The 24,198-nt window shown below is 36.5% G+C and overlaps 1 protein-coding gene across 1 annotated transcript in view; it reads left to right on the forward strand.

The window, feature by feature from the left end:
* Positions 1-24,198, forward strand: part of PHF14 (PHD finger protein 14) — a 168,579-nt gene that overhangs the window by 121,813 nt on the left and 22,568 nt on the right. The window contains exon 18 of the mRNA XM_010561476.1: positions 12,134-12,247. Coding sequence (XP_010559778.1) covers positions 12,134-12,247 — 114 coding nt within the window. The remainder of the gene's footprint in view (positions 1-12,133; positions 12,248-24,198) is intronic.

Consider the following 24,198-nt stretch of genomic DNA (forward strand, 5'->3'; position numbering starts at 1 on the left):
GCATTACAATCAGGTCTACCAATAAAAAGCACAAATATGTGGAATTTTAAGATGGCTTTTGAAAAGATTTTCACAAAACCTTTAAAATGTATAGTGCATTGTTGAATTCTGGTAGCAATTAAGTTTATCTTAGGTTTTTTTTAGTAAATGTGTCTCTGGTAACAGTTAAATTATTATCTGGTTCAGTGGTTTGAAACACCTTTGGGCACGTTTGAAAAGTCTTAAGTATATTTCAGCTGCGTCAAACAGTACAAAAAGATTCAATATGTGGAAAACCTTGGAATCTGTAGATATCAAGATTTCTTCCAGGTACTAATCTCATGAAGACTGAAGGGCAGATGGTATCCTTTCAGATATGGTATAAATAGCCAAAGAAAAGAAGTGTCAAAAAGGAAATAGCAAGATAACTCAGTATTTATGGAAGGTACACAGAAGTGTACTTAGAGTGGGTTAATCACATCACATATTTATTTTTGGCAATGGAAAGGCGTCAGCAGATTGATACAGTCATTGACATAATGAATATTAAATGTGTAACCAGTCCTGTGCAATAAGTAAGGATACATACCAGCTACTAATATTTGCAAGTATATTGTGTATTAAATGAATATGCAATTTGTCCTACCATTTTCTTTTAGTGCATAATATCTTCACTGTTTGTTTAGGTTGAAAATATTGCAGAAGGCAGAGGAACTTCAGAGCAAAATGATAATTTTTATTTTTTTTTGATTGCTGGTGGTAAGGAACTTTTTGAAGGTAATTACAAGATGTCTGTATTCATATAAGGATAGCTTCAAGAATCTTACATTTAAAAGGTAATTATGAGAATATACAAAAAGTTTGAGATTTGTGAGCTGTGATTTATTAATCTGTTATTAATTGTCTCACTGGAATGACCTGTAGACCTGTTGTTTATTTGCTTTCTCGGTTCAGCATAGTCCAAGATGTAAAATAGTGAAATATTCAGAAGATAATTTGTACCCTTTCTCAGGTACCTTGGTTAACATAAAATGAATCATTTTACCCACTGACTCATTCTTCCATGCAAAGAGACCTGCTTCAGCTAAAGAATAGTAAGACAGCTTAAGCAAGCCCTTGGGAAATACAATTTTGAACCCTCTTAAGAAGAGGGAAGAGGGAAGTGAACCAGGATCTTCCTTATGATGATTGAATGTGTTCACCAATTAATTTAGTGCAGCAATCAAACCATCATCTAAAAGTAAGGCATTAAGTGTGTCTGTTTCTCTTCTTTTTTTTTTAATTTGAAGACAAAAAAGGTGGCGGGGGCAGAGGCTGCTAGACCCCAGAGAGCTTTCAGTGTAGGGAATCTGAGGAGGAAGGGAACTGTTGATAATCCAGGGTGACCTACTGAATTCTGAATAAAGCTGGTATCTAAAATACCCTGCTATTTTGAACATTTCCTATTGATTAGCTTAAATGGTTCTACATTCCAGTATGCTCATTTGCATGGATCTTGATCTGAGGTATCTTAGTGTGTATTTATCTTAGCATTTTGATTAAGATCAGGAATGCATTTTTGAAAGGAATCGCCCAGTTGCCACCAGTTGCTACACTTTGGTTCACGTTAAGGAGTGGTCTCAAGAGTGTGCAAACAGGATTCCTGTCAAGGGACACTAAAGCTGAGGATGTATTCTGGCTGCTGATGGGCATGCCATCTCTGTGTCCAAACCAGTCGTACCTTTGAAACGTGTAGCACATCTGGCTGATCCTCAACACCAACTGCTTTGCTCCACAGAGCTGTTCCTGCCACACCACAATAGTTGCTGGTATGAAGTGACTGTTAAAACCACTCTTATATTTTCTGTATCAAAGGTATATTTGTGTTTTGGTTTCATTGACTACAAAAGTTATTTCATTCCTATTTTGATAAGAGAAATTGTGGAATTCACATATCAGTAGTCTCAATGTCAAAAGCCTAAAAATTAATACATTGATATATACTGCTAGGGTATTAAATTTTATCATTTGTCTTTTTGTATAAGCACTGTATGCATATGCTTTTAACTGAAAAAAAAATTTGGTCTGCAATGTTATTAAGCAACTGTATCTAAGAGTAAGGGACTTGGTGGGTGTTTTCTACTACAGATGAGAAACACAAGGAATTTTTGTCTGGTGGATGTAATCTTAAAAAGAAACCAAAGCACACAGGGAAAATATTCATGCTTCCTAAAACAAGGCAGTAAAGTTGACATTTCAAGTGAATTTAGCCTCATCATTCCATGTATCATTTACAGTGTTCTTAATTAGGGAAGAATGAGGAATTTCCAGGCCTTTCTGAGGATGCTTTAAAACAGCAGCACTAGTTGTGACCTTTCAGTTCCTGTGGGCTCAGCAAAAGGCGGCTGATTAATGTCACATCTTAAACTGTGTCAACTGGGCTGTTCATTCCCTTTTTAGTAAACAGCCTGTTGTCAACGTAGCTCAGTCTGACAGCATAAAATATCATTGTGTTTTAGCTGGCTACTTTAAATTAATAAGAGTATGTATCTCTGTTTAGTAGTATAAAGTTATATGGAAATTTTCTTTAATTACTCTAGTGACTAGCATGAATGGTAAGTCAGGGGCACCACAAAATAGTGTTCCCAATTTTTGTTTGAAGCTTCTTAAAGGATGTCCAAGAGATTTTTTAATTTGGCACATTCAGATGTTAGAGAGATCTGAAAAGGAGGATATAATAAACATTTTTATAGAAAGCTTTTCTACAGATAGATTGATTCTTTAATTCAAGGCCATAAAAATATTTTTAATGTTTTATTTTTCTGTTTTATCAGTTGAAAATAAATGATGGTACTTTTTAAGAAGAGAGAGAAGGAGAAGAGAGGGAGAGAGAGAAAAGCAGGATGGGAAAAAATAACGGGACTACAAGAAGTGCCCTTGGCATAGGTGGTGAAATGTGAGCACACACACATTCGTAAGAATGAGAAAACTCCACTTGAAGAAATACACAGAAACCCTTAGAGGGGAGAATGGGGTGAATTAAGAAACAGGGCCATGGCAGAGTGGAAAGAAGGATATGGAGGGCACGCAGACAGCCTTCCCTCAGAGCAGGGTAGAGTGTTAATAGAAAAAGTTTGAAGCCCAGGCAGATAAGTGGGTGCCACATAAGGAAAGTTTAGGGAGCTATGAAACTTGCATAATAACCTTAGACTGCAAAAAATTATGTACTGTGCAATCCCTTTATTTCATCTTGTTACTGGAAAAAAAATTCTGGAAGTGGGGAGAGATGAAAACCAATCTTGATTTAGTAAATAGCCTTTGATGATTTTGTGATGCTTTTGGTGATCACGCATTTTAATATCACTCTGTTTTGCATTACATTGGAAAAATCTGAACTTCAAGGAGTTGAAGAGCAAGAATCACTGCTGATGAAGATGTAAGGAGCTAAATAAATATTACTTAAAGGACTTCTCAAAGGGGAAAAAAACCCCAACCCTATGAATGTGCTGACCCTGTCTTGAGAATTAAGTTAGATGGTACAATTTAAAGCTTTGTTCCAACATCTGACAGGCACAGTCTGCGTGCTGATGCATAATATCTGAAGATTGTGTGCTTGAAAGAAAGCCTTTTCTGAGCTACATTCTATTTTTGTTAGAATAAAGCAGCTGCTTTTTGGAGATCTTCTAAAGTGCTCAGTCTTCTAGTTCAAGTTAAGTATTAGCCAAGTATTGTGAGCGAATCTTGTGTATGCTCTCTCCCAAGCTGCTGAAGTGAAGTAAAGCAAACTACTTCAACCATAAATTGTGCAAATGTGCAGCTTGACCCTGAGAGGTGGAAGTAAGTTTGCCACTGTCCCTTACTCCCAAGTTGTCACTGGCTCAGCAATCCAAGAGCGTGGAAAGTTTGGGTCAATTTAAACATGATTTGAAAAGAAATATGGATGAGTAAAACCATGTTTTAGAGAGACTGTGTGAATAGATTGCTGTGGTCTGCCCCTGATCATTTCTGAAGAAAAAAAAAGTTGCTTAAGGAAACAGACAACGGCAAACCCAAATGTCACCTCACTAATGGAGCCATTGTAGCTGCAGCACTGCCTTCCACAAGTAATAGCAGATGTCTTTGTACATTTGTTGTTTAGAAAACCTTGTTTTAAATGTTAGGTGTGAGGTGCCCATATCATTCTGTAAATACATTGAAGTCAACAATTGCAGTTATATGCAACAGACATACAGCTACACAGTAAGTGCCACACTTATTGTGGCCATAGATGCTTTTGATGTGTTTGAGAATTTTTTTTGCAACTTTGGGTTTGTTTTCGTTTTTTTTAGACAGGGTGGGGAAAGGGATTGGAGAGATCAGAGCTGTACAAAATGGGCACAGGGAAGATGAAACTTCCTGATCCAGCAATAGTAAATTATGTGTGTATTGTCTTAAAGAGCTTTTAGAACTCCATAAAATAACTTGCAAAACTTTGCAAAATACAAAATGAAGACAAAAATAACTTTCTAGGCTATAATATATGCCTGTAACCTAATTCATAGTAAGAAAAAATAGCAGGACAATGTATAGGAAGAAAGTGGTGTGGACAAAAAAAGGAAAAAGTATTGAGTTACTCTTATATGCAGTGATAATGGCATAGTACAGCAGTCTTGCCAGTATATTAACATCCTGCAAAAGGATATTAATATAAAATCTGTTGCTCTGGTGCACCAGATAATTACCAAATTATGCAAGACATAGGAGATTTAGCACAAAAAGGATAGATACTGGCTTTTGCCCTTTATTGAAGAAGTTCTAAAAATTTCTGGTAATGATGTTCATGTTTGTACAGAAATTTTTGCCAATACTTTGAGCCATATTGTACCTGTGATCAATGGCTTTAATCCATGACAGTAACAGGAAAGTTGTATTCCTTTGCATTATACATATGAGATGAGATTAGTGTGGTGAATCTGTATTTTGAAGTTTAATTCCTGTTTTTGTATTCTAATGTGGTTTCATTAATTACGGTGTTTTAAGAGTTGATTTTGAATACAGTTCAGAGAATTCCGGGGTCAGAAAAAGCAGCTATTGAAAGGGTAGCTAAAAGAACAGCTTTTGAATGTTGGAAACTAATGGGTGATGAGAAAGTAAAAGGGAAATACAATAATCTAGGAGAGTTTGATTTGAAAGGTGGAGATTTCAGTCCAAAAAGAGGTAGGATTAGTACACTGAGTAATGGAAATGTAGAAAATATGTGAATTAGGAAGGGGAAACTAATTCAGGTTCCAGAGGTCAGTGAATGATAATACCTTCAAATGGTAAAATGTTCTCCTGTTTGCTGTTTCTATTTGCATGTGATAAAGCTGGAAGAATAAATGTGAAAAACATTATTTTGAGAGTGCTCTTTCTAGCTTTAAATATATGTAAATTTTTTTTTTCATTTGAAGAAGCCATCCAGAGAAAATGCATGACCCTGTTTCCTTTCATACTTTGTTCAAACACTTCTAGTAAAATATTAGCAATAGTAGCATCCTTATTTTAAAACAACCATAAAAGTGGGAATTCACACTTTGACACTTGGAAATGTAGGCATATTTCAAAGATGCAAGCTTGCTTTGTCAGTGCTGTAGTTTATTGAAAGATAGAGGGATAATAAATTGAAACAGATGGGTATTTATTGGAAACTTCTTGAAACTTTATTAGTTCCTACATATTGCAGTGTGTTTGAAGAAAACAAAATAGCGTAAGGCTAAAGAATGTAATTAAGTTTTTATATCTGGAAAACAGAGAATTATAAAAGGTGTTTCTTTTGTTTCTGTCTTTAAAAGGTGGCAGAGATTTTAAAGCTAGGTTTAGGTTTATTGCCTGAACTGAGGTAGTTTCAGAGTCAGCTGAGAATGAGACCCTCTTGTGTTAACAGTGTATAAACATAGAAGTCATTGTCCCCTTCTCAAGAGAGAGAAAAAATAGCCAAGGACAGAACAACGGCGTTGCCTCTGTGACTGGCAGCGTAGGAGGTTAGCACATGTGCTTAAAGGTTGCATGTGTAATTTCCTGTCTTTGGAGAGGGCAGAGGAAGAGAGGAGATTGGCAGATGTTAAATAAAATCAGCACGAGGAGAGTGACAAAGGCAGAATAGAAAGAGGAAGGGAAATTTTACAGCTGAGGAGCGTGACTTAAAAGTTTAAAGCCCATGTTCTTACCTTACTAACTAATGCAGGGTAAAATCCTAGGAATGGCAAAGTGATTGATCTCACGTGTAAGTAGCTTGAGATGAACTCTACACTTCTCCTGGGGATTTACTTTGGCTGCTTGTGAACTGTGGAGAACTACAGATATCTGGTCTTCACTAGATTTTACCAAATTCCAGCTAAGATGATGTGAATACTTTCCAAGTATGCTCCTGGGGTATAAGAGAGAACAAGGAGGGGTGGGAGCGGCCGGTTCACTGATGGAGGGACGCTCTGCGGTCTGGGCTGGAGAGGCACCTTTGGTCTGACCCAGGAAGGCTTTCCATGTGCAGCACTGCAAATGATACTCCGTGAGGCTACAAGCACTTTAGCACTTCAATAGAAATGTGCCAATTTCTGCCCGCAGTTGTTCAGCCTTAAGAAGCTGGCTTCATGTTTCAGAAAGGGCACTGGGTTTTTTGCTTTTTTTTTTTTTTGCTTTTGTAAGTCTGAAGGGGGACAAATATTTCTACTTTGCTACTGTTAAAAGTCTTTGTTAGTAACTTTGACTTCCAATTCATTACTGCAGTCATGTTTTCAGAGCCTGGTGTGAGAGATAAACCCTTTGCAAATGAAGGCAGCATCCATTTTCTTTCTACCTCAGGCCACACAGAATTGATTGGGGTAATAAAATGACAGTACCATGTAATATACTGACGGCTCTTTAATTTGAAAACTAGTTCCAGGCTGATTCAAAACTTGTTTAAAGCTAATTTATTACTTGTGTAATTTTCAACTGGACTAAGGTAAAGGACGATACATGAAAACGGATGCAGAGTTAACGTAATGTATTCAAACTTGTCAGGTTGAAATCATCTGTAAAGGGCGTGTGGGTATGTGGGCTGATTTGTTTGGGCTGATTTGTTTCAATTCTTTTTTAGCTGTTTTAAAGTAGCAATGGCAGAAGAAATAGCGGATGCTTGGCTGGTATAAATACCACTATAAGACACTATTTTTCCATCATCTTGTTTCAAATGAAACTTTTTATGCTTTCTAGCAAATTATTTTATGCATACTTTTTTATATATACATCAGTTCTCCATTTCCTTCAAAATCAGAAGCTGTGTAGAGTTTCTATTTCGTATGACTCACCATCTGTGCTGACAGTAACATGGATTCTATGATTCTGTGATTGGTAAATAATTAGAGTATTTTCTTACCATGATGTTCACTGTGAAAATTCCCTATCAAGATGCGTGTCTGTATATACGTATTTGTATCATATTTACAATTACGTACAGTACCTATCTTTGTATGTGTACTGATCTTGTATTTAATGGTCTGGGTTTTAACAGACAAAAAGTAAAAATAGTCAAGTCCTCAAATGAAGCCACAACATCAGTGTAGCATGAAATGTAAATATTTTCCTCTGAAATCTATCACTTTTATGTATCTCACAAATGAAATCCACATCTGTTCTGTATGCACTATTGATTTTTCAGCGTACTGTATCAATGATACTTCTGTGCAGAAAAGGACAAGACTAAAAGCACATTGTTTGCTTCTATTACAGTAGATGCAAATAGCAAGTATGCCAAATGGGATGAAGGAGAGAAAAGAACTGAATGTTTTGAGGGAGGTGCTACAGTTGGATACACCTTTTGATTTCTCACTTCCTGCCAGTCATTGTCACCTTTGATCTCTGCTGACCTGAATTAAAAAAAAAAGAAAATACTGAAGGTCCAAGACTCAGAATTTAACCAGCCAGCTACACTTTTGTGTCTGCTGCCAAGAAGGTTCTAACTGGTGTCCAAGACTAGCAAGCAAGTTCTGTCCCAGGACTAGAATATCCAATTTGTTATGTGTTTGTGTCAACATTTAATTCAAATACTACTTTTTTTGCACAACTGTGATTGATTCAAGCCAATGTTGTTGTGGTGCCTTAAATCGTGTGAACATTTAGGTCATATGAAAAGAGACATAGTTCAAAGCAGGGCTGTCTTTCTTGCATAAACATAGTAGAATGTCTACACATTTCATGTTTCCTCTTCAAGGTTTTGTAAGTCCAAGAAGAATCATGTTCTGAGGAGCTTTGATCAAAATCAGCATTTTGCAGGAAAAATGTGATTCCTGAGCATTCTGAATGTATTTGTTTATGATGCACTTATATTTTGATAAAGAATTTCTCTATTTTCAGGAAACTGGAAGTACCACTTAATAGTGGTTTTTCCCCATAATTTATTAATAAATATAATTAAATATTGTGATCCATTAGAGAGCCATGTCTTGATCTGTCCAACTTGAAAATGCAGATATCTGAGCTTTTATAAGTAGGTTGGAAAATATAATAATATTTTAATGAAATGAGAAGGGCTTAAGCACTAGCAAAGATGTCTACAAAATTACTTATTGTGAAGGTTACATGTCTATGTACAGTCGTGTCCATCACTGCTACAGTTGGGGCTCACAGATCAATGAGAAGTGCCATTGACATGGTTTTCATCATACAAGGCCTTGAAAAAAGCAAGAAGTGACTTTTTGCAAAGTCACTCCAGTATGATAAAAATAAAAATTAGGAAGGACAAGAAACTAATTTTAATTCTTTTTGAAATACATCTTTCCTTTTAACACTTCTCAGTAAAAATGTTGTTTCAAGTCAGTGATACAGATTTTTTGCTTTTCTTTACAGAAGTAAACAATGTTAATACTTTTTCAGGTTGTTTTATTTGCTGAGTACAAGTCAAGGTAACAGGATTTGTTACCAGAACTGTTGCTCACTTTGCCACGTACTCAGAACAGACTGAGAAAAAGCTTTATGAAAGTTCTCACTTGCACCTCACAGCATTTTTATCGTTGTACCTTACATGAAAGGATCTCGTTCCACTTACTGAATATGTTTATTTCTGAAAGCTGTACTTCACATGTTGCCAAACTCATTCAGAGTAACATAGATTACCTTTCTTACATATGTCCAGGCTCTATACAGTTTTCCTAAGAAGTGACAGCAGTGTGAAAAGACATTGTCGTGGTTTAACCCCAGCCAGCAACTAAGCACCACGCAGCCGCTCACTCACTCCCCCCCACCCAGTGGGATGGAGGAGAGAATTGGAAAAAAAGTAAAACTTGTGGGTTGAGATAAGAACAGTTTAATAGAACAGAAAAGAAGAAACTAATAATCATAATAATAACAATAATAAAATGACATTAATAATAATAAAAGGTTTAGAATATACAAGTGGTGCACAATGCAATTGCTCACCACCCAATGACTGACGCCCAGTCAGTCCCCGAGCAGTGATCCCCCCCACGAGGCCAACTCCCCCCAGTGTATATATTAGATTTGACATCACATGGTATGGAATATCCCTTTGGCCAGTTTGGGTCAGGTGCCCTGGCTGTGTCCCCTCCCAACTTCTTGTGCCCCTCCAGCCTTCTTGCTGGCTGGGCATGAGAAGCTGAAAAATCCTTGACTTAGTCTAAACACTACTGAGCAACAACTGAAAACATCAGTGTTATCAACATTCTTCTCATACTGAACTCAAAACATAGCACTGTACCAGCTACTAGGAAGACAATTAACTCTATCCCAGCTGAAACCAGGACAGATACAATAAAACCAGTGTAATTGGAAAGGGAGATGCATTTTTTCAGCTTGTTTTCTGAATAATAAAGTAAATTTGTTTTCCATCCATCTCCTTAAAAATGGAAGTATTATATTAGCTAGCTCATTCTTAAGAAAACTATAGAGAAGGATGGCCAAGCTGCTTGGAAAGAAGATATTCGAGACTTGATGGGGGAAAAGAATCTGTGACGTGCTGGTCCTGTTGAGGCAAGAGGAATGGAACAGGAATGTATGTTTACCACATTGCAGTTGCTCCGGCCATTTTTGAAAACCATCATTTATTACTTTCAAAGATCATAAGCAACAAAAAAATGTTGCTACCATTATCCGGCCACAGGTAATGGCAACATAATACAAGTTTGTTCAGACACAAAAGACAGGCAGAATTCGAGGAGAGAAATCACTGAACCAAAGAAGTCAGACATATACATCATTTTCTTCCAGCAGACGTGGTTGTTACTTTTGGTTTTGTAAGTAGCACAAAAGATCTTCTGGAAACATTGAGCTCATAAATTGCATGGTGATGATTTAACGTTCCAGTTCTCAAGGAGAAACCAAAACAGTACTGTTCAGTACTCGGAGTCAGTTCATGGCCAGTTGGGTCAACAAGAAGAGATAGTCTCATCATCATAGTTTACTAGGAACCAAACTGAGGAGACCTTTGAGAGAGAGGACGTTTGCCTGTGCAAGTCCAGATCTGCTAGGGAACGAGCAAGCTGTCAGGATGAACGTGATGCAAAGTTTATTTTTATGACATAGAGCGTGGGGCTTTTGTACAGTTGGTAGAGGAAAATCAGACTTTTATTATCAGAATGCTAGAGATGTTTCTCCTTGTAGTTCACTGTGTTTAGCCGTGGTGTTGATACTTCTTTGAGGAGCTGAGAAAGCTGAGAAATAGTGTTTTATTATTCCTGTCATGGAATTATTTGGGATGGTAGCTCTACCAAGGTATCTGGTTTTTCCTTTTGTTCCACAGATCCAGTGCTTACACCTATAAAACAGTACAGTGCAATGGCATTTGGACTTCATTGTTAACATTTTAATTGGTAGTATTCTTTAATTGTTGCTGAAAGCTGATTTTTCCTAAAATGTCTTCCTCATACTGAACCTTAAACTTAAGGTGATAAGCCACAGAATGGGCCAGAATATCCTTTTTCTAAGTCACGGAGAGGTGGTGCAATGAGAAAGGCATAAAAAGCTTTATTTGAAATATTTAAGCTCAGAAACTATTTTAAAGGGATTCACTTGAAAAGGCACGTGAAATAGAGATACTAGAGTATTCCCCCTCCAGGCCCAAAGAGATTTTTCCAACTTTCTAGCCTCCAGCAACCCCCTCCATGTATTAATTCTTTTACAATATCTGGTCTTACCTGTCATTGTCCATGTGATTCAGTGACAGGTGTTTGACCACAGTGTTCACTTTTTACCTTCCAACAGTCCAAACATACATTGGGCTAAGCTGCAAATGCTGAATATTATCATTACAAAATTTTAATTTACTTTTAAGAGGTTGTTATGTTGAAAAACTTAATAATGAGCTTTGCAGCTTGCAGTTTCCAAAAGTATAATCTTGATTTCCTTGCAGTTAACGACTGTAGAGAGAAAGTGATATATCAAAAGCACATATTCTGCTTGCTAAGCGATGACATCTGAAGTATCTTCTGTAATGAGCATTACAATAAGCACAGTAGAGATAGTACTGATTAATGGATTTTTTTTTCTCTGTAGTAAAATATCTTAATCTACGCAGTTATCAAAACCACTGTGTAAAGCAGTGAAGGTATTAAAGTGGTTTTTGTTTTGACTGATCTAGTCACGTTGCATTGCAAAGTCAAGGTAATTTGGAAAGTAGAATGTAAACTAATTAAGAATTTTTATTTTGTTTATTTTACTGTGCTATTAAACTTGCTAATAGACAGCCAACTCTACTAATTTTTCTAACTTTACCGGGTTGTGTGCTATATCGATTTGCAGTGATTGATAAAATACATTTGGGAGGGGTTGTTCTAGCATGGTCCCAGCTGTTTTGCAGAAACCTCCATCTTAAATAAGGGGATGAAATGTAATATTCCCTTCCTTGCAGTTCAGGAGCAGGGGTAGATATGGGCAAAACAAGCATGCTTATTCAGAACTTTGCAATTCTGAAATGCTATATAGCTATTTAGTAAGTCTTAACGATGATCTTGTGAAGAAGATACTACCATTTTAAGAGAAAATGTAAGACAGATGTTTTTGCCTCTGGGGTAAAAGAAGTTGCCCAGAGTAAAAAGAATAGAGTTTTAGACCTCAAGTATTTTTCATTTCTCTGTGCTTAGAGCACAGTTCCTCTGAAAAGTCTCATTTTCTTGGCGTGCCACGTCAACACGCTGCTGAGGGGTCTATTTGTCTCTGTTGCCCTCAGGACTCCGAGCCGTCAAATGAGGTGGTCTCAGAGGCCCCAGGTAATGTGGTACCCTCTACCTCAAGAAGTAGCTCTGAAGAGCTGGTATCGGTGGCACAGAAACGTCCAGAAGAGGTAGGACATTCTGTGTCTATTCTTTTCCACGATTAACTGTTGGGGGATACACGTTTGCCTCTGGTTTTCATGCCTAGTGTTGTTTTACTCATAGCAGAGATTTTTTAAAGCTAATGCTCAATCTTATCCTCCCATACCAACAACATGCAAAACCAAGGTATATCTCAGGACCGTGATTAACGGTACCTGTAAGCCAAGTATATTCCATCTGCTATATTTTTAATACTGTTTCTTATTATCAGTGATTGGGAAAATATTTTTGCTTGTTCCTGTCTTTCACTCCATGACGGTAACAGGATCCTTATTAGATTCTGGCAAATTAAACTTTATGACACTAAAGAGTCAGAAATAATATCTGTACCTAGGTATATAGGTAGATGTAAAGCTTTTGCCATCCCTTTCTAAATTTAAATACAGCTAACTGATGGGTTGTGCAAAGGAAAGACCCTCACTAGTACGTGCCTCTTTTTGTGCCCTTGTTTTCCAAACAATGATACAAGATGCTAATGATGTAGCGTGATCATAAGTCCATCCTCCCTGTTGTTATAAGAAAAGGTGCCGGCTTGTAAGGTAGTTTCATAAAATAGCCAACGACTTGGTTTTTTTTCTGTCCCTGCAATGCATACTTGTCACAGTAAACCATAGCTGGAGGAAAGGTTGTCTGCAGAATTCAAACTCACAGCTTCATTTTATGGTGGCAATCATCCTTTCAGAGAACCATTATTACCCTTAAATTAACCCTTGCTGTGAGAAGGAAGTCCTTCATGTGGAGTAGCCTTAACATTATTAATCTTGGCTTCCTCAAACAGTTTAGGTATTATTATAAAGGTATTCCAAGTACCCAGTAATATGAAGACTAGTCTTTCCTGCTTTTTTCTCAGCTTTCTTTTGACTATAATCTTCCCAGTTGAGTATGAAATACTAGCCATAGGAAATACAGTGGCATTTATTAGTTCTTTAGTGCAGCCTTTAGTTAATTATCAAATACCTTCTTGAATTTCTCCTTTCCTAATAGTCTTGTCACTTTGTCTGGAGAAGAGGGAAGTCCGCAGTACAGGGCCAGGAGAATTCTTAAGAGTGTCTTCTGGATTAAGACCAAATAGGTACTTCACTTATTTTGGAGTATGACCACATATTGTAAGATAGAAAGTCAGGTTATCACATCTAAGCAGTCCTGAGGATAGAGTAATATAAGCTTTTAGTAATATTTTTGTTTATATTCTTGAGTAGCAAAGGGACTTCTAGTCTATGGAGGGCCATGGGTTTTGCCTCTTAAGTCTCAGCTTTGTCAGCTTATCTCACTCCACTGGAGGAATTAAAATTGAGAGCACAGATGATCTTTAAAAATAAATACAGAGGAAAAGTGCTGCAGGAAGAGGAACGAAATATGGTTAGTTAGTAAAAGGCAACCGAGAGGAAGATAAGTATACAGTTTTTGCCTCTGTGAAATAAAAACCAGCTAAATTGGGGGGGAGAGGAAACTTCAGAGAATTGAAAGATGAAAATATACCTTTTGAACTTTACTAAATATCTCAGTAATAGTTTATGTTGAAGCTGTTTTACTGAATGTGGGGTCATAAAGTATTATCTGTGTTTTGTAAGGGAATGAGACGTTCTCCAATCATATTTACTACAGTTTATATAAAAAAAGAGAGAGGTGAGTCAGAAAGAGTTTTGTGGTTCAATTTGCAGGGAACCTTGAGAGGGGAGCACCAGTATGCTGAATTTCCAAATTCAGAACCCACCATGAAACAACCCATCTAAGTTACACATGGGTAAGTCAGCATGGTAAACAAACATTTGTGAATTACACCCTAAAAAACAGGTCAAAAAAAGCGTTTGCAGAGCTTTACTTCAACTAATGCCTTTTTTATTTCTCATTTTATTTGAAGTCTCCTGGTACATCACTCCCTTATATTCTTTCAACATCTGCTTAATGAGTTAATATTTGGAATTAACTACAGCTGCGAACTGGTGCATTATTTATATAATAATTTGTCTCTGAATTCAACCATTGGTATCGGTGCAAAGGCAGTTGTTAAGGAGAAGCTCAAATGCAGCCATGAAAAAGAGAAATAGGAGAAAAGTTTAAAGAAGGCAAAATGTGTAACAGACTGAAGATTTCAGGAAGATGGAGGAGAATTGAGGAGGATGTGGAAAGTGATGTTCAGAAAAAGTCTCAGACTTGCAAATGTGGGGAGAAACAACTTCTAGTAGGAGAAAATAAGGAAAATCCCATGAGTTGCCAGATTAATTTGTACAAAGCATAGTTTTTTCCTGCCTACAATTTGTTTTCCTCTTAGGCCAGTCTGAATCTAACACCTAGTTACTTGTGTCATCAGTTTTAACTTTGTGGGATGTCGTTTGATCACTCAGATGAGGCTTTGTTTTGCCTGTCCAGTTGTTCCTCCTAGTAGAAAGGATGGTTCAATTTTGAGTTCTACTCAACAGGAGGGCAGGATGGCATCCGCTCCTCTTACTGCCTCCCTTCTTCCCAGCCTTTTTTCATGCTGTAAAATCAGATTTAACTCTGTGTAGGATAGGGACAGTGTCCAGCTATGCGGCATATGACAAAAGCCACTGCAGAAATAATTAGCATGTTGGGTGTTGAAATTTAGATACCTGTGAAATTTTTGTACCTGTGAGGGATTCAGGAAAGTGTGTGTGTTCATCAGTGTATTTCAGATGCAGAAACACTTTGGGTTGTAAGGTAACCAAACTGTGTTTAAAGTTAAAAAGATACCTTATTCTTTGTTTTCAAAAGCTGTGCAAACCTCAATAACATTCAAGTTGTATAGATTTGAATGCTTGAATGATTTTAATTAGTATCCATACTAAATTGAGAGAGTTACCTGTGTGATTGATGAGTTAATATTATATATATTTATTGTCTTTTTTTAAGAAATGGAACTGAACAGTGGATTTGAAAGAAAAATTCAATGCATGTGAAAGGGGACAGGACAGATCTGTGTCATCCTAATTTCAGTGTCATTTCTTTAGACCTTCTTTGCAGTTTCTTAGGAAACTGTAGGATAACACTGCTTTTCGTAGGATGTTATGCTAAATCATAGAGTTTTGACAGTTTCCCTCTAATAGTAATGCTTAAAACAGGAATTTTGTTCCCACGACCCTTTCAAAATTCAGAACTGCACTATTGTTGGTATGCCCTGAGTCAATACGCTACATTTTATCTCTGATATCACACATTCTTTACCATGAACTGATGAAAGTAAATTCTCTGGACATGTTGATTACTTAAGATTCAGAGCTTTTAAAATGTTTTAAATGTACATATATACTTGTTTGAATAACACTGTAGTCATTCGATAAAATTGAAAGGCTGATGAGTTAGATTTCACGACCTTTACTCTTTTCTGTGGTCACTTTCATTGTGCATCTGGCAGTTGCAGTATATTTAGTAAACATATTTATGTAGATTTTTAGATAAATATACAGTGACATTGAAGAAAGTGAAGGTTTGTTGTTAAAGTAGTTTTGGTTTCCCTTTTTCCTGTAGCAGCTAAAGAGCCAGACAGGTGGGCTGTACCTTGATACCATTTCTCATAAGCAGCACTTTAATCCACAGGGAGTGATGGTGGCAGTGGTTGGTTATCTGAGTAAGAAGAGACTAGTTTTGACAGTTCCCTTAAACGTGAGTCTCATAAGAGGCATATCCTGTTCTTTAATTAGGAGTAAAATAGAAATACATGAGTTCTGTGTATTAATTTCCTTTGCAGATCCTGTGGCAAATCAATTAATCATGTTGTAATAGCGCAAGCCTAGAGGCTAGCAGAGCTGTTCTGTCTGAAAGGCTGTGTTGCCAGAGCAGCACAGATACAGATGAAATGCTGTGCCATTCTCTCTCTGGGATAAAACAATGAATTAAACAACCAACCAACCCCCTACTTTCCTCTGCAAAAAAGCATGTATATATGTTCTGGAGCATTTTAGGGTAAAATAGGAATCTATTCATGTAGATGGTAACATATGAACATGAGGACCTTATATATCTGTGGTGCTTTCTAAGTGCTGTATTAAAACTAAAAAGCTGTGCAAAGCGTTGTGATTCACAACTAAAGAAAGATTAAGATAGTGGCCATTAATCTGTTTCTGAACTACTAGACGTTCACTGCTGGCAGTTTATCTGGATAGAGCACAGACTTTTTTCCATTAGTAATGCACAGCTGAGGTATAGTGTTTTCTTTTATAGGAAAATATGTGTCCCACACTTAAGTCATCTGCCATTAGTCATAAGTATGGTACAAGCAGCTTAAAAGGATTAGAGAATTCAGTGTTAAAATCATTGCTTTATTCTTGGAAAATCTGGGGGAGCCATCTGCATTATTTCATATACAAGCAAAGGGAACATTTCTTAATTTTTATGGACATAATTGGCAGCTCATACTATCTTTTGTTTCTTGACCTTCCTTGATCTCTGGATAAAACCTTTCGCAACAAGTCCCATTGCCTCTTCAAGTTAGTAGGAAAAGAGATTTTTTTTTAAAACCCGAAGCTATAAACTTCATCAGCAGAGCATCCAATCCATTCTTACGCTATTTTATTACAGAGGTGTTTGCTTTTTAAACAAAAGATGATGTTACATGTTCTGAAAAAATTGAATGAGAAGTAATTCCATGGCAAAGCTTGTAATAATGCTCATGTGATATTTTCTCCATCTGCTATTATTAGAAGACTGCTGAATAGCTGGATTTCCATCACCGACACCATTCATTTGAGAATATAACTCAATCATCATGTAGAATAAGCATTGGCAAGAAACAGAAAGATTATTTGCACTCTTAGAGAACACAAGAAAATGTTGGAGAAAATATACATTTGTATATCTATCTATATGTATAAATGCAAAGCTTTTATACTTGTGCTTGTGTAAAGGCTGTGTGTTCTTTTCTAAACTTCATAGGCATAACAATATTTTTCCTCTGTTCTGTGTAGCTGCTAGCTTGAAGTCATTTAACAGAAGAATTGTGTCAGACTGTTGTTGCTATAAATATGTTATTCGTCCTGACACACTGTTAATTGAAAAAAAAATACAGTTACCCACATAGAGTGGGTTGGACTGCATATTTACTCTTGAACACTACATTTTTTTTATAACTTATGAAGAACTTTCCTGCTCAGAAAAGTCATTGGAAATTTCCGTGCTGTATGGACCTAGCAGACTGTTTTCCGATGAAAAATCATAAGTGATAGTTACTAGTTATTCTATATCATAGATAAATAAACCCCCTTAGTATCAGAGGTGGTAGGACTGCGACTTTGGAACAGAGGTTGGTTTGTACTCTGAACCTGCTGCTACACTGAGATCAGGATGTTAATTTTGTGCAACACCACAAACACTACATGGCATACTTTAACAAAGAGAGGTCATCTGTGTCATCCATCCCCTAACAGACATAGGATTGATCCCTGTGCTGTATTTGTTAGTACTTTATTCTGATTTTAAATCTTCTGAGCAATGATGGTTTTCACATTTTCGGAGCCTTTTCCTTTACACTCCTGTTCAAAGCACCTGACAGAATATTTATTGCACCCCTCCTCTTTGTTTTCTTTGAGTGGCAACGAAGAGTTTCAACAGATTACAGATCTGGAACTGCTATGCATTTAGAATATTTTCTGGACCTAAGTCAGGTTCATTGTAGAGAAGACTGAAATTTGGTTACTTGGCTGAAATTTGGTGATTTGGCCCATAATGCAACTCCTCCTGTCAGACTGTGGGTTCCAACCATCAGACTCATTTATTAAAGCAGAGTAGTTGAGTTACCTATTCAAATCATCTGGCACTCAGGAGATATGTTTGATTTACTTTTTATGCTTCCACAAGTAATTACGATTACTGTAGTTCCCCTTAATATTTTGTAACAAAAGTGCTAAACCACATGCCTAAAAAGCCTTAGAGTCTGTTTCAAAAGTGAATGAATAATTAACAGAAAAGAGAACATAATACCTATGACTACTGAAGTGATTCCTCTGTAAAATAAACTGGGAAATACAGTAAACATGGAAATGCTCTGGAGTTAGGAATCTGTATTTTCCGTCTAATCTCTTCACATGACAGTTTTATGTAATCTTCTTAATAACAAAACATAAAGGTTGTAAAATTGCTGGAAAATGCTGTCATGCAGTTCTGCTTTTGAAGTCAAAATTTATTTATGTATATTTAAGCTGTAAATGGCCTTATGGAATGAGGGCTCCTGTTAGAAGAACATTATTAATTTAAAAAATGAATTAGGTCTGTTTAAAATTTCCACAAATCCAAGACATTTTTCTTTATTTAACCTTTTCACAGTCTCTGCCCTTCTTTAAAGTACATTCAGTCCTGTATCATCTGTTACTCAGGAAGGTATTTAATACATGACTTGGCATCATTTGCATTATACAAGAAGATTAACTTTACAAGCTCTGCTATTAATCTGAGTAGCTCTACATATTGACCTATGAAAGAACATAATCAAGTTAGCTTAATTAAGTTAATTAATTGTTACACTCTGATGAACTTACTATTGAGAGGAAATTAAAGGCAAATAGAAAATGGCATTCATTGGTTTGAAATCATATTTTAAAGGATTTTACAAAGATACATTATATTTAGATGACAAAAATTCCTATTGTGTAATAACCAAAGCAGAGGCAATTAAAAATGTCAAAAGCTAAGAATCCCTGCAGTATTCTCTCTTATTGCCAGACATTCAGCCATTTCTAAAAGCAATAAAAAAACATGCTAGAAATTCAGAAAATAACTGTTGTGGGTGTTTTTTCCCAATACCCAAATAATTTCATTCAGAAATTGACACCACTGGCTACACATGGACTACAGAGAAAAGCAGACTATAAAAGTTAGCTAAGTGTTATAATCTGACATCACACTCTCCTTTGGGGGAGAGAAAAGGGGAAAGGATTGAAAGACAGCAGGGGGCAGCAAGCAGTACCCCATGAAAAGCACATACTCGCACATCAGTGTAGGAATGTCTTTCTCATGCGGTGATGGAGGGGAAAGGAGAGACGCTTCTGGAATTTCCTCCATCAGCTGCATTTCTTTTGTCAGGAGTGCTTGCAAGTTCACTGCAGGAAAACATTCAGGGTTACAGCACAGATCCTGTGCAGGGACGGACCCTCTGCGTGACTCCAACATCTGGGGCACGGTCATCAATCTTCATATGCACTGATGTGTACCCCGGAGATCATCAATTCCAAGTAGCCATAATTAATAAAAAGAGAAAAATGGTGAAACATGCACAAATGTGCCACAATAAATGCTGCCAAATGAGCAGTTTAGTAATCTGTGAGATCCATTAATTTTACCATGGCTTTAGTTTGAAATTAATTTGTCTGAACAATTATTAGCTCTCTACTATTTTTTTTTTCCCTAGATATAGAGATTTTCTGGATAGCATCCTCAGTGATTTTAGGATTTCATGCTATTGTTCTGTTGTAAAAATGAGTATTTTAACTCAAGTGAGAACAGTATTTTCCCTGAGGTATTATTCTTTGGCATTTCCAGATCACATGAAAGGGTCATTGATCTGCGGATACATTCTCTGGAAAAATAGCAGCATTGAAAATGAGAAGCCAGTGGCATTTAGAATCACTTGTGTACAAATTTGTATTCATATTCTGAATACAGATAAGTTGGAATTTCATTCCTTTAAAGAGAAAAAACAATATCTTTCCTTGAATGATATTGGGTTCTTTTTTCTTTGAAAAAAAAATCTGAAACGTTCTTTAAAATGGATAGACTCAGAAGAAACAATTAAATTACAGCTACTGTATATTTAAAAAGACATATTGTTTTTCTTTAACACCTTGCCCACAAAAAAAACCAGTTTTAACTTTTGTAAATTCAATTTGAAATTAACACTTTGTTATATTTGGTCACTTTAAGGCATTAGAGAGCGTTAAACAACTGGATATATTCTAAGAAGAAAGAACAGGTTTGATTTTAGCTTAAACGACATGCTTTAGATCATAACCTTTTTTTTTTTTTTTTTAGCTAGAGGAAAATGGAATGAAAAATTAGAATTAAGCAAGATTTGGGTAGGAAAATAGCAGCAAGTTTTACAAGTTGAAGGCTGTTTCCTGCCTGCTGTATATTTTGATAGCTGTACTTATGTCAGTGGACTTCAGCCTACTGCACTATCTGGTCAGCTATGACTGGATTGTTTTGAGGTATTCATGCCGTGGCATGGTACGATGTCATGTAAGCTACTGTCATCTTTTGCTGTGTGGCACGTATGATACACAATGGAAATTCTTTCCTGGAGGAAAGTAAACGTAACTCCTTTCTTCAATATGTTATGTACACACTCTTAGTGTTCTTTTTTCTTTCTTTTCTGAGGGATTTGTTATCTTCTCTCTTATCTGTAATACTTGAATGAAAAATTAAGCAAATACATTCTCTGGTCATTGTATGCAGTGTAAATATTAGACTTCACATTGCACTACGTGAACAAAGCAATGACCCTTTTTCTAGGTGATATATAAAGTCAGAAATTTTCTGTTTTATTTTAATATGACAGGTTGAAAATATCATCAGAACCCTTTTAAGTTATTATGGTCTAGATTTCAGATAATGAAACTTGAGCAGAGTTGAAAATTTCAATGTCATCTTTAAGGTACTGAAGATAAGCAGAGGTCGGTCAGTAGTCATTAATAACGTAGGTTATATAGATTTTTCCTTACCCAGTTGTTTCAGGGTTATCTCTGAACTGCAGTGCTATCCCAATAGTGTCGCAATCCTGATTCATCAAAGTATTGTTTCTGTAAATTTCTTTCATGGTTAAGCAGAATATTTAGATGTTGAAGTGTTCGCAATACCTAAATTTTTTAGCACAGTAGGATCAGTGATTTGTTATTTATTAATTAGAATAGCTCTTTTTGCTATTAATTTGTATTTTTGTGATAGTCATATATAGATTAATCTACCCTAATTAACAGTAAATTAAAACTAAATTTATGTTAATGCCAAGTATGTATTTTCTGAAATCTATGAAGTAGATTAACACACACCATTCTCTTTCATAGCCCTCATTGACCTGCTAAATCCTTCTTTCTTAAGTGAACAGTTCTCCTGTAATTAATTTTTTATTTTTTAAAAGTGGCTGCTCAGCTATCTTAGTCTTCCAAACCCTCTAGATTACCTGGAATACTCAGAACTACATATTCTATGCTATAGTTATGGGCTTTGTTTTATTTAGAAACTGTGAAAATGTTACTGAAAATACAATTAAATTTGGAGAGACTTAGACTGTGATGAGGAGTGGTATCTTTGGGAAGTTGTTTCTCTATTATCTGGTCCTGATGTGTTTTACTCCGGTAAGATTCTTGTTTAAATTGATTGAAGTCAGCACAGGAAATTAGCACACACCTTCTGTCAATAAAGATACTTTTGTGTCCTCTCATAAGGACTGCATTGGTATTATTTTGTATTCTTGATATACACAAAAGAGGTGCAGATAAGCCTACTGCACAATTTAGCTAGCTAAACTTATTGGTCTAAACCTCCACAGATTGTGCCAGTGTTCACTGAAAAAGATGCTTGCGGAGGGCTTTTCAGGGCACCCAGAGTAGGGTTTAACCTAGGGGAATGTGTTTCACTGCTGGCTAAGACAGGGGTCTGGAGATGCTCTGCAATTCAGTGGCCAGTAGAGCAAGACCTCAGCCAGTTTACAGCAGCCCAAGCCCACGCTGCTGCTGAAAGAGCGGTCTGTTCCCGCAGCCGCCTGCTGCTCTTGTTGGACCAGAAGATGAGTGAGCTGGGTCGGTGGGCTGATCGGACAGACCATGGGGTGACATCCACGGGGGCGGAGGGGATGCATAGCTGTGGACCGTGACCTCCCTCTTCAGTGGCAGCCTGCAGTTAAATGGTCCAGAACTGACAGCTGAGACTGCATTTTGATTTTGGTGCTCTAGAGAAATTAAATTAAAATAACCCTCAAAATACCCATTAGCGCTTCTGGCTTTAGTGTACTGGCCAGTTCTTCTGTATTTATCCATTCAAAAGGAGCACTTTTTCCTCATTTTACAGCTCTCCTCTCAGTTTAGCCCAGTAGAGTAGGCTTGGCATATTTGGGTTGTTCGGGAGATTGACTAAAATTAAGAGCTACTGCTTAATGTTGTAACTAATGAAAATCCTGCTCTTCTTTCTGCAAATTAGGATCAATTACTACTTGTAAGATTTTCAGACAGGTGATTAGTTACACAAAATTTAGCCTGTGATTTGGAATCAAGAACCTTAGGCATTGGAATGCACAGAAAGTGCTATATGTGTGCTTGTATCCTTGTGACCTTTTTTTGTGATCTTTATCAGAAGAAATCTTTTCAGAGTATTAGTGCACAGAGGCATATCCACACCTTCCTTGTTGGAAACCTGTCACTGTTGGTTTGGATTCAACAGGGTATAGGGAACCATGTTTAAATCTAGGACTCTAATCTGAGCATCCTATCTCCAAAAATAGAGTAAGTTTAAGTAGTAGGTTCTAATTTGGAATAGTTTTACAACCAAAATTCCAAAATTAGTAGTCGGTGTAGAAACTTGCCTTAAATCTGTGCAAGTGAATGACAATAGGAGTGTTCCCTGTATCCTTGGTTAGTTGTTGTGGTTCTTTAATGTGTTAAATATTAGTGATAACTTCAGTTTTATTCATCAGTAGCCAGGTTTTGTTCTCTATGATTCATAGATTAGAAGGCCAGAAGACGTTATTATCAGACAGTCTAATTTATTATGTAGTATATGCCATAGTATTCCTCTTCTAAATTTCATGTTGATAAAAGCATACTTTTGCAAAAAAGGTATCCATCTTCATGAAAAACATTTCAAATGATATGGAGCGAACCCAAGCCCCTGAATAATAATTTGCTTCATGTGCTAATGACCTCCGGCGTTAAATATTAGTTTGATTTCTAGTCTGGATTTGTCTTAGTTCAGCTTCTGTCTTTGTCAGCTAGATCAGGGGCTCATTTGTTTTGCATTTTCTTTTCCCTGTATAAGCCTTTGTGGCCTGTGAACTACTAGTCTTCCACTTTAACATATGTTCTCCGAACTTTTGATTGTACTTGACCCCATTTTTCTCCAAATTTTCAACAGACCTTTTGCATGTAGGCATTCACTATAGGTAAACTCAGTTAATCCAATATTGGTCACACAGGATGGGTATTACGAAGATAAATATTTATAGTTTAGGAGGATAAAGGCATACGTTTAGAAAATAGCTTCTTAGAGAACTGTAGAAAAGTCAAGAATAAGGGCATATTTGTTCTAATGTAGCTCTGAGTCTGGGAGGTATAATACTCAAAATGGAAGACAAGACATGAAAAAGTAGGAAGCATGAAGAAAGAGAACATAAAGGAGCAGAGATTTTTTTTTGCATTTTAGATGCTTATTTTTATTGTCATTTTCTGACAGTCTGTTTTTTATATAGTTAGCTCTGGTAAAAAGATCTTAGTAAGTCAGCATTTAAAAATGGAGTCACCCATAGGATATAATTTGTGTATGCATGTGCATGCTGTGCACAATTTTAGATGTTTGTTTCTGCAAAATGTTGCTTAACAGCCTCTTTATAGTTTCAAGGGTGGTGTTTGAAATGGGGATAGAGGCAAAAATGGTAGTGTCATTCAGAGCTTGTAGATAATCCAAAAGTCACAATTTTTCATGTTTTACCCTGATAAGCAGCAGAGTAAAAATAACCCAGTTTTGAAGTCATGTTGTCTGCAGAGGCACCAAGTTATGCAAAAAGGGGAAGCACATTAAAAACTTACAAAAAACCCCAAACCCAACCCCTGTTCCTGTAAGAAAGATTGAGTAGAGGAAACTTCCTTCTTCACCACAGGTGTGACCCTGTGCAAGATCTCTCCATCTTCACCATGGAGGGAAATATATTTGATCCCTCCATCCCTACCTCAAGATCTCATGTAGAAACAGTGAACAGTTAGAGAAA

The sequence above is a fragment of the Haliaeetus leucocephalus genome, unplaced genomic scaffold (assembly GCF_000737465.1).
Source record: "Haliaeetus leucocephalus isolate CR32 unplaced genomic scaffold, Haliaeetus_leucocephalus-4.0 Scaffold146, whole genome shotgun sequence".
NCBI lineage: Eukaryota > Metazoa > Chordata > Aves > Accipitriformes > Accipitridae > Haliaeetus > Haliaeetus leucocephalus.